The sequence below is a fragment of the Fulmarus glacialis genome, unplaced genomic scaffold, assembly GCF_000690835.1.
Source record: "Fulmarus glacialis isolate BGI_N327 unplaced genomic scaffold, ASM69083v1 scaffold13822, whole genome shotgun sequence".
Lineage (NCBI taxonomy): Eukaryota > Metazoa > Chordata > Aves > Procellariiformes > Procellariidae > Fulmarus > Fulmarus glacialis.
Genome location: NW_009199925.1, coordinates 158010 through 177420, shown reverse-complemented (window position 1 = coordinate 177420; position 19411 = coordinate 158010). Strand labels below are relative to the sequence as shown.

General features: G+C 40.3%; 1 protein-coding gene across 1 annotated transcript in view; it reads right to left on the bottom strand.

The window, feature by feature from the left end:
• Positions 1 to 877: 877 nt before the first annotated feature.
• Positions 878 to 19411, bottom strand: part of LOC104073585 (solute carrier organic anion transporter family member 1B3-like) — a gene marked incomplete at its 3' end in the record, with an annotated part of 34697 nt that continues 16163 nt past the window's right edge. The window contains exons 3-16 of the mRNA XM_009573420.1: positions 18605 to 18759; positions 16108 to 16249; positions 15887 to 16019; positions 13709 to 13824; positions 12750 to 12896; positions 12535 to 12633; positions 10924 to 11169; positions 9895 to 10059; positions 9190 to 9397; positions 7582 to 7744; positions 5362 to 5546; positions 4064 to 4128; positions 1980 to 2097; positions 878 to 1086 (exon numbers count right to left, since the gene is read on the bottom strand). Coding sequence (XP_009571715.1) covers positions 878 to 1086; positions 1980 to 2097; positions 4064 to 4128; positions 5362 to 5546; positions 7582 to 7744; positions 9190 to 9397; positions 9895 to 10059; positions 10924 to 11169; positions 12535 to 12633; positions 12750 to 12896; positions 13709 to 13824; positions 15887 to 16019; positions 16108 to 16249; positions 18605 to 18736 — 2128 coding nt within the window. The remainder of the gene's footprint in view (positions 1087 to 1979; positions 2098 to 4063; positions 4129 to 5361; positions 5547 to 7581; positions 7745 to 9189; positions 9398 to 9894; positions 10060 to 10923; positions 11170 to 12534; positions 12634 to 12749; positions 12897 to 13708; positions 13825 to 15886; positions 16020 to 16107; positions 16250 to 18604; positions 18760 to 19411) is intronic.

Genomic DNA, 19411 nt, shown 5'->3' with positions numbered 1-19411 from the left:
AAAGACTGGATTTGGCAAATGTATCGAGTATTTGCAGTAGTCGTAGGGGTAATGTTATTGTTTGAGTGTCCTCTGCTGGACAGCACATGGCATAGCAATAAAGCCACCAGCATGCGTTGGATGGATTTTGCTTAGAAAACAATATCACTATAAAATTCAGATTATTTCTTGTGTTTCATAGTCACTTAACTAAAAAAATTAGTTTTTAATAAATGCTACAACTCTGAGATTTTTAAAAACAATTATTTCCTTTATGGCGGCAGCCTATTTGTAGTTTTAAGTAGGCACAAAATTTTCAGCTGAGCTAAGATAAAATGCTTCTTGGAAAAATACTGCTTTTGTCAATTTTGCAACGCAACATTGTTGCTATGATTCGTTTAGATAAGGTGGAAACGTTTTGCTTAAAGGCTTTGGTTTTATTGTGAATTCTGCCTGAATTTGATGAAATCAGAACACTGTTGTCAGCCTTGAGCTTGTCATTTCTGTGGCAGTCTACCGCATGGATCTGCGTACAGGATCAGCATCACATTTTGTGGGCCTTTGGCATGTGGCTGTTCTGCCAGCAGTCACCTTTGACCCCACTAAAAGTTGCAGACTGGCTCTATCGGAAATGCCAAGGGAGGTTTTCCTTTATCTCTTGAGAATTTGGTTCAGTTCCTGTAACTTGTTCTGTCTGTTACTGGTAACCAGGTACACGTAAGGCACTTTCGTACTTGTATGTTAGTTTTTCCTTTTGTTGATCACAGGTTTGCTATTAGTTTTATTTTCTGAATGGTGTTATTATTTATTATTTAGTTATTCATAACATTGTGAAAGTTGTTTCTAAAAGAAGCTCTCCTGATTCATGTGACACTGGTCTAAATGGCTTTCTAAATACATGATTCATTCTCTGCATCAGAAGAACCTGGCAAATGTTCTTTGATCTTGCAATTATCTTCTTCATTCATTGGACCATCTTCTCTTCCTCCATTCTCTGTAGGCCTAGAGTTCTTATTTTGAAAGTGTTTCTTCACCAATATATAAAAAAAGATTGCAATCAAGTAGGAAGGACCTCTTAACACTGCTGATAAACCAAGGTAGACATACCTGTGGGATAGAGCATAGAAGATAGGCATTGAAATTTTCAAAGACACTGAAGAAAATCACTGCAATGGCTTTTAAGGATCACATATATACCAAAACCGCATAGTAGCTTAGGGGAAAACATTAAAACTCATTCTTTGTGAATGGTACCATAAACTGGACATTTTTGCTTGCAAAAACATCTGTTAAAGAATTGATAATATTCTTTTTGCTTATGAAGATAGTTGCAAAGCGAAACTTCCATCATCTTCCCTTTGTTTCTAAAGATTTTCAGATCGCTTTAAGGCCTTAGACTTTCTAGGGCTAGAAATATATTGAGATTGCCAAAGTGGGCTATTTTATGTAAAAATAAAAACTACATCAGAAGTGCCTAAGGTTTGGGTGAAACAGAAAAATCTCTGGAGTATTCCTCCTGGAGACCGACATTGTTTGTGTTTAACCAATACCTTCAGCTGCTCAGTATGATTTTCTTTCATTTATTTTTCTCTCAAATGTGGCCAATGCACACAGTTAACAGTCTTGCCAGTATGAATAAACTACCTGCAAATAAGGTAAATTTGGGTACCTTTCCTCTTGATGGTAAATCATACAATCCTAGATCTTTTAAATTGACTTAAAGGATATTAAAAATACATATTTCATTCCATAAAGCCTCTGTCATTGATATAAAATGATTTTTGCACAACATAAAAACTGACTGAAAAACTAAGGGTTTAAGATGTGATCTTAAGATTTCTCAATTTCAGGAATTCTGGACTGACCTATATCTGAGTCCAGAGTTAGTATCTGACCATAATTTTTGATGAGTGGCCTCACACACTAAGTATAACAGAACAAAGCATGCCTATCTGTAGAGAGGAAGTGCATGAGGCTTTATGTGCCCTAATTTGCCTTACCTGTATGCATTGGAGTCGTATAGCCTGCAAGCCCCTCGCTGCCCACAGCTTGTGCTTCCCCATTTCAAGCACGTCTTGTCAATCAGTGCACCGAAATACACCGGCGCTGGAATCCCAGCTGCAAGGAAACAAGCAAAAATGTCACAAGATATCACAGGAAAAGACATCGTTTTAGAAATCAGCTTTATATTTTCTTAGTGGCAAGTTACATGCTGCAATAGTGGCAATAGGTGGATTGGACTGTGGGGAGCTTTCCCTTTCCTTTACCAGAGTAATTGTAAGCTGGGACACCCTCTCTGTGCTGAGGGGATCATCAGTCCCCAGGAAATGTGGTCTGGTGGGTTTGGCCAGGCTGGTAGTCATGCACATTGGTTTCTCAAGCGTGGTTCTGAGAGCCACTGCTGGCTTCCAGTGCATGCTAAGATCCTGCAAGGGAGAGCTGGACTGGTTGTGTATTTGGAGCACTGAACTGATGCATAGTTCCTTCTTCTATGCATAGCCTAAATTATCCACACTGACTTCATATCTATCTGATAGCAGCTGATAGCCCCTTCTGCCTGAAGGGACAGCACAAAGTATACATGATTAGAGAAACTGAATATGCTTTTCAAAAATGTCTATGAGGGTAGAGCAACTTCAGTCACATCCTTAGTGTGACTTGGCCAGATATGAGCTTATACTTTACTGCAAAACAACTGCATACTGCAGACGTGGGACAAAATCCTAGCCTTGCTGAAGTAAAGACGAGTATTAACTTCAGAGGAATCCAGGTTTCAGCATGTACAGGACCATGTTTCACATTAGCTTTGTTCCTACAGGAGCATCCTGCATTCTTGTATAGGAAATAATTTATTTCGTAAAAACAGGTATGCTCTCAGCCTGTTCTACCCTAGGGCTCTTGTGAGAGTCTGAACTCAGTAATCTATCCGTAAAGGCCTGTGTATTACGATCACCAGTGCTGTAGTCAGGGTATGATGGGACAAATGCTCATTTTGGAGGTTCCTTAGAGAAGGAAGACAGGAGCACATCAGATTTGATCTCTGAGTCACTGAAGGAAATGCCAGCTTTTGTGAATCAGTGATAGTAGCTCTACCCTTTCTTGCAAAGGAAGAAGCGTGCTGGCTCAATGTGCTGAAGCAGAAGTCTATAGAAGGGGGCAGTTCTTTTTTCATAATGCTTTTTTTAATTTCCCATGGCTGAAAGAGCTCCAGGAATCCCATTGGCATTGCTTGTCCTGAGAGCTGGGGCATAAATTCTGCCCCTCCATTGTGTGATGAGGAAAGTAGAAGAGAACGAGGGTTGGACACACCTTCCTATCTCAAAATGTTCCATCACAATCCTGAGTAGAGACTACAGTCCTAACCTAGCTCTGATTGTAGATATTTGTAAGCTGCTGTTGATTTTTTAGGCTTCATAGCAAACCCATGTGGCTTGACTTTTCACACACATTTCTCTACATTTCTGAAATGCAGGTATTCCTGTCCACTGACAAAGAGAATAAAAGGAAACAGAGAGGTGTTTTCTTGCCTGCCTAGGCATCTTAATCAACCATCTCATTAGCAACTCTCAAATAAAAAAGGAAAAAAAAGAGCATTGCAGCATGCTTAAAGGGAATCGAAATCTAAGCTGTCGTCTACCAGGAAAGTGAAGTTTCAACATGGAAAAAACACTCTGCTATGAGCAGAGTTGTATTAGTGTTGAATGAAGTCCTACTAGAGCACGTCTTTTTGATCTTGCAGCATTGTGTCTCAGTGAGCCATTGGTTGAATCATAAGTTTGAGACCTTATAGTTTTGTTTAGAAATTCAAGATAATGCTTTAATTTTGCTTAGAAACTCTTCCCATTTTGGAACACCAGGCTCCCAAATTGCAACACCATTTAATCAGCACGTCAAAGATTTTCAAAATTGTGTTAGCTTGTTTCCCAATGAACTCTTGATTGAATATTAGACCTTCAGGAAAAAAACAGGATCTTCAGGAACAGCCCAGGATCTAACAACTATTTCAAGGATACATCTGGTTTAAAAATGGTCATTTAAAGCCATTTGAGCAAGCATCTTAGTTATTCAGAATGATTTCTCTTACCTAGCATTCTCATAATGAGCGTGTATAGACCAACTGCAAGAGATTTCAACTCTGGCTGAACGCATCTGAAAGAAAGAGATATAAGTATTAAGTATTTGCGTATCTAGTGCTTAGACGTGCCTATTAAACTGCTGTTAATTACCCTGAATTTAATACTCTTAATGACAGAAAGCCAAGCTTTAGAAGGAGAGTACTTCCTACATCTGCTGAAAATATATTAAGTGGTATGAAAAAGGTGAATTCAACTATTGTTTTCCATCACATAGCTCCTGGGAAGTCCATTCACTAAGCATAATCAAAGAAGTGAAATTTTAAAGTCATAATCACAGTCTATCCCAGTCTTATTGAAATGGGCTCTCCAACTGCCTTAGTTCCCTGGCATACATTTTCCTCACTTCATGGGAAATACCTTACTCACTTGATGGGTAATATCACACTGCCCTAAGACAAAAATGTTGCAAGTAGCTGCATTAGTGCAGCATCTTACTATTCTCGAATGGCATTCCTCTATACAATGCCACATCTTGAACTATGCAAAGCCATCTGGCCATCTGGCCATCTGTTTCATGCGGAACCACACTCTAAGCAGCAGAAACAGGCTCTGATCTTGAATCCGTTACATATTCAGCCTCTGCCGTCTCCTTACAAATATTAACATGGTCTACCCTCAGAAAGATGTCTCACAGAGATGAGGAAGGGAGGTGAGTTTGCATTCTGTTTTCTGTGCTTATTTAGGATGACTTAATGCTCTAAGGACTACCATTAAATTTGCCACTGATGCATTTTTCTACCGATTGAGCTTTCTCTTCAGGTTACTGAAAAGTATATGCTCATTTGCACACATGGTTCCAAATCACATCCTGGTACACTTGCACCTGTGTACCTCAACAGACATGAGCATAAGAGCCTCAGGCTGAGCCCTCAGATGTCCTGAATTTCCAGACATCTGATAAGCGCAATCTGTTAGGGCAACCCCACATCCAGAAATCCTGACAAATGCATGGCATTTTCAAAATCCATACAGCCAAAATATCCAAGCAGAGAAAGAGGAAAACTTGGGCGTATAACAGGCATAAGAGAAACCATTATGTGGTAGTTGGAAGCAACACACTAGAACCGACTTACAGACAGCAGCAAAGTAAAGTTTGATGCTAACAGCTACAACCAAATAGGAAATGACAAAACTCATTAAAGAAAGCACGTTTTACTGCAAGAGGGTCTTTTAGAGAGAAGCCTAAACACAACTTTGATCCCCTTATTGGGAAGCTTCAACCATTGGTACAGTTAGTTTTACTTACCTAAACATAATCATGTATGCTGGGGTGCCTCCCAATGCATAAAAAAAGCCACTTATGACTTGTATTACTGTATAATAAATAAACCTCATTGAACAATCCTCACTTTTTGGACATTGTCCCAAGGTGGCAGAATTATTTCCTGTCCATGAACTGCTGGCTTCAAGACAGCTGCAGTTATGGAAGACCTGGAAGACACAAAGCAGATTTAGAATCATAGAATCAGAGAATAGTTTGTATTGGAAGGGACCTTTAAAGGTCATCTAGTCCAACCCCCCTGCCATGAGCAGGGACATCTTCAACTAGATCAGGTTGCTCAGAGCCCTGTCCAACCTGACCTTGAATGTTGCCAGGGATGGGGCATCTACCACCTCTCTGGGCAACCTGTGCCAGTGTTTCACTACCCTCATTGCAAAAAATTTCTTCCTTATGTCCAATCTAAATCTACCCTCTTTTAGTTTAAAACCATTACCCCTTGTCCTATCGCTACAGGCCCTGCTAAAAAGTCTGTCCCCATCTTTCTTACAAGCCCCCTTTAAGTATTGAAAGGCTGCAATAAGGTCTCCCTGAAGCTTTCTTTTCTCCAGGCTGAACAACCCCAACTCTCTTAGCCTTTCCTCATAGGAGGGGTGTTCCATCCCTCTGATCAGCTTCGTGGCCCTTCTCTGGACCCGCTCCAACAGGTCCATGTCTGTCTTGTGCTGAGGGCTCCAGAGCTGGACACAGTACTCCAGGTGGGGTCTCACCAGAGTGGACTAGATGGGCAGAATCATCTCGTTCAACCTGCTGGCCATGCTTCACGTCTCTCGACCTGTTGGCCACACTTGGTAGGACGTTGCTCGTGCAATGGGGAATCCTGCCTTCAGACATAGGCAGAGCCTGAAGCCTTCCTAAGCATCCTGTTCCTATCTTATTTGCCTTTCTTCATGCAATGGGCAACAGCTTCTACTTTTCTTTCCTTTCCTACAAAGAGTGCTCAGAGTCAGAAGGGATGTTCCATGCCAGCATGTTTTTATCAGTGGACACAGCACCCCTTTTTGGAAGATGTTTGGAGTACCTGCAGGATCTCTGAGGCTGGCTCAGCTTTGTGTCCCTGGAAGGCAAAGGGGAAAAGCGAGGCTCAAGGAGCTGTGCCTTTTGCTGCTAGGTGACACCACCTGTTAGCTGACATGTCTCTGTGAAAAGCACCTGGATCACAGGCCCCTCTCTGCTAACGCTGATCCCCCAGAGTTACCTCACAGCTGTAAGCAGCAGCTACCTGTCAAGACACAGCCCATACAGAGCACCGAGATCAGCAGTAGGTGCACTGATAGCTTAGGAGCAATAGCTTTTAACCAGGGCTTGAGGGGCTTGAAGATGTGCTGAGGCAAGGGGAACTGTGAGCCACAAACCTTAACCTCTACAGAGACAGACTTGTGTGGGAGGCAGTAGTCCCACTGTCATGTATGTTGCTGAGCCCTTCTCCCCTGCCTCCCACCTTAAGGTTTTAGCAAAGAATGTCTTTTGGAGAAGACGACTGTAGACATCAGAGAGAAACCAGCCACAAAGAAAAATCTGTTGGAGAGAAAATTCTGTCTGAGTGCAAGAGACAGCTCCAGATCATGTATCTTCTGGAATGATCATCTGGCACCAGAAAACAGGGGAATGACACAGTCCAACGAAAGCTTATAACCGGGGACTGGAGCTTCCTCTCTGGGACTCTGTGCATTATCCCCAGCACTCTGTGCTGAGCAGAAATCACTCGGCCAGAAAAATAAGCCGTATCCTGCCATCCCAGAGTCTCACACGGTGGAAACAAGCTGCCTCCCCTCAAATCATTTTTCATACTTACACATTAATGATCAGTATCAGGGAAGATACTACACTATCTTAGTGTACTTCAACCGTTGGCTGAAAACCTCAGGGCAGCCAGAATGAGGTTTATGAAAGGCAAGCCATGGACAACCTTCAGACAACATGTAACCACTTTGAATTGTTTGTTTCCCTCTCTTGTTCAATCTACAAAAGATGAAGGCTAGGAGCTACAACAAAGAGCTAGGGCTTTTTGCTTAATGTGCAGTAACTCAGAGAAATCTCTATATCTTCTGTGCTGTTTGTAGCCAGAAATCATAGATACTTTACTGACTGGTCCCCAGTAACTTTGGTTTCCCTTAAATGCATTATACTACTAAATGCCTGAAAATAAGCTAGTAAAAAAACTCAGAAACTGAGGCAGGGTCTTACTGTGTTCTTTCCATGTCCCACCGAAGTTGTACACCCAGCTAGACAGGCTGAAACATATGTCAGTCCGTTGTCTCCACACACAGGATCCCACACATTGGAGGCACATTTGCAGTCAGAGTTGCACTCAGAAAATACGGCATTTTCATGGTACGGAATGGATTTGCTTAGAAGTTAAGTTCAGACAGGAATTAAAGAACTTTTAATTCAGTGCTGATGGCAATGTAGTTCCTTCTGTGTGACAGTATCGCTGTCCTGAAACCCACCACGTATGCCCAGGACATACATTTTCATAGCTGAGTCTCTACAGTATTGATCTCTTTGCTTGAGATTCCATCCTACTTGCACTGATATTAAAGTGATTACTAGATTATAAAGAATTTTAAAACAAATAAAAATGGTGCTACTGATTTTAGCTGGCAGATGAAGACAGAAAAGAAAAAGGAAAACCAAAAAGGCTTTGAGAGGTCAGCTAGGCTATCCCCTAATTGTTGCTGCTAGCAACAGTTAACGCAGCCTTATCACATACATCTTTACCTGTTGGTAAAAATGCACCAATTATAGAAACTAGATTTCCTGGTCTCCGTAACTAAAAATACTCCTTTCTTAAAGCCTAGCCTAACTCTTCCTAGCGGATATGGAGAATGCAGTATTCCCTTTTACTTTCAGACATCCTTTGGGTATTGAGATTTGTAACAAAGAGGGATGTCTTCCCTCACCTTCTCCTTTCTGGGTTAATTAAGTTTACATGCGTGCCATTTCTTTCATCTTACTGCTTACTAAGCATATTCCCTGGTCCACCATTTGCATTGTTAGTGAAAACTTTGCAGGGTACAGGATAAGCAAAAGACCATTAGTCCTCAGGTTCCAAGAAAAATAAACATCCTTGGCATCCTGCCTGTCCAGTTCCACCTTTTCAGCTATGAACCAGTATGGCTTGATAAATGAACAGTAGTGATAAATTACTGAACAGCGGGTAAGCCTTCAGGGAGGTGCAAACAGGTTCACACCAGCCACGAGGTACTCTGAGGAGGCTGGACATGAGGCAGGGACAACCGATATGCCAGTGTGTCGCTGGGCCCCTTGGACATATCCTAGCATGCATCCCCTGTACTGGTATCTTTACCTACTCCAAGAGAAAACAACAGTTTGTAACTTTTAAACCCTGCTTCTCTCTTGAGAGAAGAGAGCACCTTCAGTAGGCATAAAAGCTTCATTTTGGTTTACAGTAGGCTGAGAGTTTAGCATGTCTTTCCATCTCTGTGCAGGATATGCTACCAATGCTCTCCGTTAACATATGCTTCACCCTTTTACTGAATACACTTCGCTAGAAAATTGCTTCTGGTGTAGAGATAGCACTGTGTGAAACAGCAATACCACTCCACACAGCCAAACAACCTACATCGGTAATGATGCCATTTTGCTAATGTATTTCTAATTAATCTTTAACCAGTGTTCTGCTTTGCCAGGCTGACACTCTGCTGACCAACAAAACTATCACAATGACAAGTGGTAGTGTTCACTTTCTCTTAAGCATTGCAGAAGTATGTTTCTCTTTTAGCCTTCATGTCATAGTACATTTTTTGCACTATTGCTGCCGTGGAGAAAAACATACTCTTCTTCATTTTATACTTACTTTTTTTCCCTGCTACTACATGGTTCTCACAGCCAACAAAAAAGTGCAAGAGAGTGATGACGTAGGCCAAAAATGACATGGTAAATGCAAACTTGGTTGCTCCAATGATGCTCATTTTGTACTTTTTCATTATGAGCCCTCCTAGGAAAATCCCAATACCTACAGGAGGTAAGGATGTCAATCCTGAAAGAGATTATAGAAGGGGAATGCTAAAATAAAAGAGTCACACTGGGTTTAAGAGCCAAACTCTGTCCTCAGCTTGATATCCCTGGCAGCTTTATGTTGTATTATGATGAGTCTAGGTGGCTTTGTGCTCAACCTAATCCCTGGGTTGCGTATGCTATTTTTGAAGTGCCTAACCCTCAAAACCCACTTCCATTGCAGCATTTAAAACTCCCGCACCACATTAATTGCATATTTGGGGTGCCCTTGCTATAATATAACATAACATAATATAACATAAATAATGCAATATAATATAATATAATATAATAATTTATTCTGGTCCCATAGGCACCAAAACTATAGTTTGTACGCTGCCTTTATATAATTCAAGTTCAGGAGAGATTGCCATTTACATCAGCCTGTTCTGCAAGGAATTCAGTCCCAGAAAAGGCATGCCAGAACTTCTCCCTGTGCACTGCTTATAGCATAAGCAGTCTTTGCACAATGTAACTTACCTATTAGAAAGTTAGATTTAGATGTAGATTGTCCATACTGCTGTTCCATGTACTTTGGTTTGTAAGTCAAGAAACCAATAAAGCTACTGAACTGTAACAGTGAGCAACACAAAAATGTAAAGTACATTCGATTACTCAATACTTTTTTCAGGGAGGTATAGAAATCTGAAAGAAAGGGATATATGAGTTGGCTTTGAAAGATGCATGGCATAATTACTGGTGAGTAATCAACGAAACTGAGGGCAAAATCCTTCTCTCAGCTGTCCAAGTGCAAGTCATACTGATCTTCATTTGCTTGCAAGTATCTGAAAGCAAAATCAGGTTCCTGAAAGACACCAGAGGTTGACATACAGGAAGAGAATCCTAAAAGAAGACAGAAGTATGGGTTAAGGCCTGGGTGCTCTAGTGAGATCTGCACATGAAGACTGAAGGGCTCCACACAGCAAAGACTTCTTTCAGCTTACATGAATATCATCACAGGTTCAAGTCTAAGTGAGAAGTGCCTTTGTGGAGATGCCCAATGTCTTCCATTGGGATCTGAACAAAGACAGAGGAATTTGACTAATGATGCAAAGCCATCTCTTCCCCACACCTTTCCACGCTTTTCTTAGCCTAATGACAGCACGACCAGAGCTGATATTCAAGCCTGCTATATTTTCCTCAGGCAGCAATGTGCTTCAGAGTCTCCATAATTTTGCTTTCCATCTTGAGACAGGAACTTTCTAATATTTTCTTTAGGTCCTGGTACAGAAACAATTTTTCCACTTTTCAAATTTTTTCTAGCACAAAATTTTAGAGGTAGGTGCCACTCAGGTGATGATGCATTGCAGGTGATGCATGCAGAACCTCACAATCTTGAAGAAGCTCTTTGACTTCTAAGAATCTTTAGTGGACCCCTCCTTTTCTGGCGATAGCTAACTGGTTTAGACTGAAGTGCAGGGGAGGCAAAATATTCTGCAGAACTATTACATTCCCACTGTACATTGTTTCTATTGCTTTTCACATTTATACAACTTGCGAAACACTTGCCTTTCAATATTACTGACCACTTCCTTGGCTTAGGATTTGCAGGAGGAAGTGTATTCTTCGTGGTGCCCATGTTTTCCAAGAGACCATATGAAGTTTTGTCATTATTGGCTTCCTCCGGCTTTTTCAGACTCTTCGGCAAGAAGCAAAATGGAATAGCAGCTAGGAAACCAGTTGCCCCACCTATTAAAAAACCAAGCCACCATGCACCCACCCAGCGGGAATCCTGTGGGGTGATAGTGATGCTTCCTAGAATGGAGGGAAACAGATACAAGTCACCTATATGAAGAAGTTGAACCTTCCCACCCTTTATCTGCTAAAATAGCTACATTTTACAATGCCTGACTTTCAGTGTTAACGGTAATCACCTAATGAGAGACCGTTCATGCAGTGAAGGCGTGAGGAATCATACCCTGAATGGTGTTATGTTTCACCTGCCTTTCTACGTGATATGCTGACTGCCATTTTGTGGCATACATGGCAACACAGAGGTCCTTATCCAACACATAGGAAACCAAGACGGGTGACAGACAGGCCTCAAGCACGGGGTCCTTTTAGGCCTGATACATTTCTACCGAGACCATCCTGTGCAAAACTGAATTGTGTTGGTTACTACTAAGCATACGGGCATTCTCTGGGGCATCGGCGAGATTAACCACGACTTTAAACTTTGTATTGCAAGGAAGATGAGAGCAGTTGGTTGTATTTTTATGATTGTTACAGGCTGGCATGTTTAGTGGTGGACCAACACTATAAGACTTTTCACTGTGTGACCAGAATTGGCTCACTGTCCTTATGCTTAATCAAAATCAAACATTGGCTTAACAAAGGGCAAAGACAAAATAGTTTGTCTATCTAACTACAGGATCCTGAAGATCCGAAAGCTTCTCTGTCCTGCTGGTAAAACAGGATCACCCACTGCTGCTGCTACACTGGGCCTTTTCCTGAAAAAGCCATCACCAGTCCGCACTGCCTGGCTTCCCGTCAGGCTGGTCCGGTGGGTGGGGAGGTGGGCTGGTGAGGAAACACCACCTCAGAGATGGCTCCTGCCTCCTCCCGTGAAAGGGAACAGGATGCAGGGCCATGGCCACCACTTACGGGGATTGCTCTTCTCCCTCTGGCATTTTGCAGATGTGATTACATACATGTGTTTTCTTTCATCTGAATAAGCAAGGGCTGGAAAAAGGTGTATAAGATGTTGCAAACATTACAAGAATTGTAAATAACGTAAAATGCTCAGCTGAAAGTGCAGATAATCCGCCAAAACTGTAAAACTGCTATGCTAGCAGAATCCTTTCATGAAGATCCCAGTTTAGTAAAATGTCTTGGGTCTGTGAGAGTTCTTGGTACTAATTTTTAAAGTTAAACATGTATTTTAATCCTATAATCCTAAAACACAATTCTAAAATATGTTCCCTGTCTAATTCTGCCTTTACCCTAAAAGCTTCCAGTAGTTTAATAAAACTGTAATAAAGTCTATAATAAAATTAATGAAATAAATATAAATTAAAGATAAATTATATTAATATAATTATAAAACCATATGCAAATATGTAGAGAAACCTGTTGCCAACAGGTATTAGCTTACTTTCGCTTTACCTCCATTTTGCTTACCTAAATCCACAAATCCAATGTCCACGTACAGTTTTGCACATAAAGATCCCAACAGGAAGCCAAACATTGGGCCCAGCATGGCTATTGTGTGCAAACATGCTGAAAATATAATGAAGCAGATGCTAGTACATTTTAATGGCTGAATGTTTTCTTCTGCAGAAGATGATCGAACTCTTACACTACAAATCTCTCAGTTTACTTCATGTTGAGATTACCTACATACACGGGAACATCCTCTTCTTTAGCAAAATCATCAAGATAAGAGATGCCCAATGGTGTTATTGGTGTCTCACCAATTCCACGTAACATGTTTCCGAGTAAGATATATATCCACATATGTGATGATGGTTCCTTCTCACAGCCTGCAGATAATGAGAGGTTACATCTTTGTAATAGAATAGTTGAATGGGAAACAGTGACAAATGACAGGAAATTCAGCACATGAAATTATTATAGTTTAGTATTTAGGGTATTAACAGCGTTATCCTTATAGAAGATGAATGAAAGGCCATCAACCTCATTATACCTTTTAATAATCTTTTAATAAGATTGTATTTGGTTTCTAGAAATACAGATAAGTATCACCATCAGAAAAAATGGCCGTGTAAAAAAAATGGCAGATTGATATTGTCGTAAATATATTATGCGATATATAACTTGTATCTTTAACTTGAGAAGGTTGAGATGATTTCTGGGGCACAGCTTGGCTCTTTCTCTACCTATGTCACATGCAAAGCAACACGTAAAACAGCTGTATTCCATATGGTAAGCAAAATCATAGAAATCTCCTTTTATTTCTAGTTAACTCTGGGCAATAGCATGTCTTTTCACGCTATCTCTTCCACCTCCCCAACTCCAGGTCTTGGGTAATTGAATCCCTTCAGAAATTTCTTCGCATACAGTCTCAGCATCCCCTTCACTCTTACGGTGATTTTACTGTAGTTTGGAAATGTGAACACAGGAAACTGGGGATCTGGATCCTAGGAATTTGTGTTTGCTGGATGTTTCTTCTCCAAATGAAATGCACAACGTGCATTTAAGTGTTGGTAATGTTCCCAGACAGGTAGAGACTGAAGTTAGAAATCTAACGGAGTATTTTGCATGGGGCAATGATTTACTCCGCTTGCAACGAAGGATAAAACTAGCTCCTCTATTTGTACTTACAGTTCCTTACCTGATCGGGACACTTCCAACAAGGTTTCGTTTACACCTTCATGAATGGAACAGGGATTTATGCTTGAAGATAAGTTGGCTGAAGAAGCTGTATGTGGTGCTGTCTCATACTTATAACTGAAAACACACAATAGTAGGTTTAGAAGCAGTGTTCACTAGGGAAATACTAGCGTAGTAGGGCAGGAATCACTTGACTGCTGCTTCCCTAAAGAGAAAGGTATCTTTCTCAATCCAAAAATCAAATCCTACTAAAGGAGCAAAAAAGAAGATTATTTAAGCACATTTTGGAAAACCAAAACACTAAAATGAAGAACAAATAGAAGTTAGAATCATCTGTCTAGAAGACATAACATTTTAAGCTGTAAAATTCAAAAAGGCTTTTGAAAGTAAATCAGGTAGTATTGAACTGTCGGTATGAAAATTTAGGGTCAGGTCCAAGCGAACTCCCTATGCTGACCCCACAGTCAAGGAAAAAAAAAAAGAATGTCTTGAGTGTGAGTGTAAGTCCCCATTTTCATCGTAGATAGTATTTTGGGGTTTGGGGGAGGAGAGGAGTGAGGAAAGGAGAAGCCATCCTCAGGAGGTACCTGTTTGCCTGGTAATTGGCATTGGCTTTAGAAAGAGCTGTTGTATAGCAATAGGTGAATAAAGTTAGTAAGCTAAAAGACACTTTTTAGCTGTATTTACAGGGAGCAGAGCAATGCTGCAGGGCGTCAGCTGAGCAGCTCAGGTGCTGGAAGCTGTTCGACTGCTTTAGCATGATCCTTTTCCCAGACGTGAGCCCTGCCGAGGTGCAAAGTACAATTAGCTTAAGCAGAATAACATGGTAAAGCACACATTCTGCTTCTAGGAACTGGGCTGGCTCTGTTAGACCAGGCAGACTCATTTTTCAGGGTGAAATAAAGAGCATTCTTCAGAAGAGACAATGCAGAACAGTTTCACCATAAAAATTCAGGCACAGATACACGAGAAACTGTATGAGTTTCCCAGTGTAGATGAGCAAGTTACATAGTTTGGCTTAAGCAGTGGAAAATACAAGTCTGATGCTAGTGCAAGATCCACTGTCATGATAAAAAAAGTATTCCTTAGTTTTCTTTTTAGAGTAGTATACCTAAAATTATTCTAATACATTTCAGATGGCGTATTTTGCTTTCCTGTGGCAAACAGCTGCTCCTCACACAAAGCAGCCTCTCAGCTTCATGCAGAGCCTGGAGATGGATCAGTGCTGGTAGAACTGGTACTGGGGTTTGTCCTGTTCCAAATGCACGTGGCTGGTTAAAATGATTTTCCGTGGCTGGTTAGGCTAATTTTTATTCATCTTCTCCAGGCTCAGAGATTTACTGCATGTTGCTTATATGCGATAATGTTTCTAGCCATAGCTTTGAAACAGTGATAACATCTTTGCAGGTTGGTTTCTTCAACAAGTGAGCTCTGAATCCCTGATTTTACATGAGAGTTAACCTGTTACTATAAATAAAGTCATATTTCAGGTAGAGATGTCACTCAATATGGAGTTACCCGCTCAGAGCTTTGAGGTGCTGTTAAAAGCAGCACAAACTTATTCTGGAAATCATATAGGTGGACTCTATATCCCTCATCATTTTACTGTGGTTCATAATGGTTTGACTTTCCTGCCTATATGATCCTGACATCTCTATTAGCAACCAATGATGCCACATTCTTAGGTTAACACTGGTTTTCCAATAAGGTGTTCTTACAGTTAGCCATTCAGGAAGAGTATATAATTCATTAAAGCAATAGCACCAGCATAGTAGCATGGTTGAAGATTTTCAAAGAACAATATATTTTGTTTGAAACTTGAATTTTCATAAGATTATCATAGGTAAGTGTTTCCTCCTGAAAAAAAAAAAAAAAGATTTTGTAAAATCATTTCCTTTTCTGACTCTTTTCTGAACAAGTCTGACTGAAATCTAAAGTATTTTGATTTTCCTATTTTTTGGGGGAAGTTGAACTTTTACTTCAGAAGAACCGAATTTTTCCAACCAGATAAAATGAACAGTGATGTGTTTGTCAAACGTGATTCATTGCACACTGAGGTGAGGCTCTATAGGCCTTTGGAAATCTAAGACTTAATATACACCAAGTTTCATTCAAAAACCAGAAAGCAGTATCCAATTCCAACGTTAGGTTACCCAAATTAATCTTGATTGCTACTTACTATCCCATGAAGAAATGAGGCATTGCTGTTAAAAGACTTCCCAAAGCCATAGTAAAGCATCCAACAGCTATTACTTTGGGCCTATGAAGTTTAGCTCCAAAGTAGCTTACAAATGCAATCATCAGCAAGTTACCTGGAAGGTAATGAACCAAAATTAGTGTCAGATGCAGTGCCTCGTATTTCTCTGAACAGTTTTCTGCATGTTATGGAATATCAATTACCCATCTCAAAGCTCCCGTCGATTAAACCAACAGTAGAGGACATCAGGCCAAACCTTCGTTCAATCTGAGTGATGGAGCTTTTCATAATCGTACCAGACAATGTTTTACTCAAGTAGCTGAATGATAAAGCAGCGAGAAATGCCTGAGGAAAGATTAAAACAGAAAAAAGGAGGTAGAGGCAGGGAAATGGTCACAGAGGGATCAAATATGTTTAAAACTGTGTGGAACAATCATCACCATGGTATACATTTGTTACTCAAATTGCAGTGACAATGTTGTGTGTGAATTTTCACGTACGCTAATGATAACGGAGCGCCAGGGTGGTCTCTCGGCAATGTCTTCTCCTGCTCTGGTTTTCCTGCTGGAGAGGGGTGGTGCTAGGTGCTGCACTGAGAGCTGCTGCTTGCTTTAGGGTTCAGGTTTGCAATAGCCATCTTAATGTCCAGAAAGCCTGGTCTTCCCTGCATTGCTGGCCAGAGGTTTTCCAAAGCAGAAAACCTATGAACTGTGGAACTTAACTGTGGCAAACAACTCACTGTGGACTACTTACCTTACTGACATCCTGAGGTTAAATGTATCAAACAGCTGAGGCCCAGTGTTGGGCAGCCAAAATGGTAGGATTTCTAAATTTCTAGATGTTGCAGAAATGTAAAATTTGCTAGAGGTAAAATACCTCATCAAGATAGATTTACTGACACTAGTCCAAACTAAAATTAATCTTAGCCCCAATTATCTTCTGCTTGGGCCACATGTCACTTACCTTGGGCCAGTTCGTAACTAGTTGTAACTCAAACATATAGATAGCCATGGCATCAAAATAAAGGCTTTATGCAAATTTTTATGATGTCCCAGTATGTGGAAGGTGGTACGGACTGATTGAGTTCATCTCTGTCTCAAATGATGTATTCTGAAATGTGTGGATTATGGCTATGTCACCTGTATACCATGTACCTCATAAGGGAAAGCTTAATATTGTTTATAATTTTATAGTTGCTTCCACTGACACACATTGTGGCTTTTGTAAGTAAAGATGTATTTGATAAAAAGTTAAACTAAGTTTGTTTAAATATTATCCAGTTATTTCAACATAGTCTAAAAAACAAATAGACTTATTGCTCACTGGGTAAAAGTTCCAATACAACACAATGTTGGGTAAGTAAACAAAAGTAAAAATAGATTTAGACATTGCAATACTATCTACTGTAACAAATGAAGCCAATCCTGGAAGTAAAAGCTTGAAAATAGGTATATTTACACTCTTTTTGTCAGGAGTGAAGAGAAAAATCTCACAAGTGCAGGCTTTGTCCTGACATGTTTTATTTTTCCTGAGCTTGACTGGCAAAAATTCTGTGAGAACCACCTTTCGTGCCTTATGCCAGAGGTGCTCTCAGGGGTTTTGGCTGAAATCACAAACTGCTGATAAGCGTGAAAACACAAACAAAAATGACTTGGGTATTTCGGGTTTGAAAATGCAATCCCCAGGTAAATCATGAAACATTTTTTGGGCAGGTGAAGGAGAATAACAGTTTGTCTTTTATTACCTCCAAGGTATTGTGTCTATTAAATTCTAATTGCTACAAAGTTAGACATAGATCCACTATTGTGCAGCATTGCCCACATACATGATGGCAAAGTTAGTCCTGTGTGTCTCCCAGAGAGATCAGATTCTATTTTTGCAGGTGTATCTGGGTGACAAATGTGAGTCAGATAAAATAAATATATAACAATCTTCGCCTGATGCTTGAGCCAAACTATTTTGGATTGTTGGAAGCTTGCAATTATTTTCTTCATATTTTTTTCTATTAGTCTTTCATTTTACAGACGGTTTTTCAGAGAGAAATGTGTCCCTGATTGCAACTCCACTGAGCCTATGGAATTTAACCTGAAATGAAGTTGGCTGAAGAAGTAGTCAAAACATAAACCCAAAAATACCACTATCAAAAGAAATCTTGCTCTGGTAGTATTTGCAGCTCCGCTAGAAGCAATAAACACTAAGGCTTTAACATGAAAGCAAAATTCTCATTAGTTTACTTGCTTTGTTCCGTCAATTCTTCTTGTGCACTCCTGAAAGCTTGGATGCTTGTGGGAATCAGTGGACTGTTTGACCTACAGCCCCGGATTAGATAAAAGTCCTGGAATACAATTTACTGCACCCTATTTTGGCCCTACAAGAATGGGTGGTGTTAGCAACCTCTAGACAACGGTGTATCATAGCCACCTATTTTAGGATGCTTCAAGTCGTACTCTGGAGGTTGCTACCTCTCTCCAATGACCAAAAAGGGGATCTACCTATGAGTAACTTGAGAGTTAAATCAGGAATTTTTATTTTCTTTAGGACAAAGACAAGATCCAACCCTTCCTTGTACCTTCAGTGCGTATCCAGTTCCAGAAAAGATACGAGGAACAGGAATGAAGTAATCTGTCATGTCATACCGTGAACAACATTTTTTAACATATGGCAACAGTAATTTGTGGTGATATTGATAAGGCACCAAACCTTCAAGCCAGTGCAACAGGAAGACTTCTTTTTGACTGGTAGATTTTTGTTTGCTTCATCATCCAAAAACTGGGCAGGTTCTGCTTCCTGATTTGAGTCAGCGACATTGCTGGATTCGGTTTCCACTGTCATGGTTGGTTTCTTTACCGAGTGATCTGAACCCAAGAGAAAAACAATAATAAATACAAAAGCACATATGCCAAAATAGAGTTGCTTAAGGACCTTTCTGATGAAACAGTAGTTACAGGAAAATGCCGAGATGTTGAAACTGAACCTTTTCATTGGAAAGGATTTGGCTCAATGACTTGGGTGTTTCAAAGTGTATATTTGTTTAAATTCTGAAGTATCTTGTTTTGACATCTTTCTTTTCAAGTGAAATGGTCTTCACTCTCCCCACTGCCCCCACTCTGCCCCCTCTTTTTTTCAGACTAAAATGATTCTTAATGCTAAAAAGACAATTTCCACAAAAGAGTAAGAGACAAAGTCTCTGCCCAAAAATAAATGACAAGGGTCCACAAAGCATCAGTGCTGAAGCACAGGGAGTCCTATTGAAGCTCTGAATTTGCAGGCCACGCGGCTCAGGACTCAATCATTGTTTTGGTAAGATCTCTGTAGTAACACCGACTTAATCCTTCACACTGGCCTGTTGGAAACAATTCTTAATGACAGAAGAATTGATTATTTTAGCTACCTGACCTCCTATAAGGAGATTATAAGTTTTTCCTTCTTGCAATAGTATACAGGGTATCCCTAATCCCCTTCTCTTTGCAGAGTGCAGTCTATATCCCTTGATGCATGAAATTATCT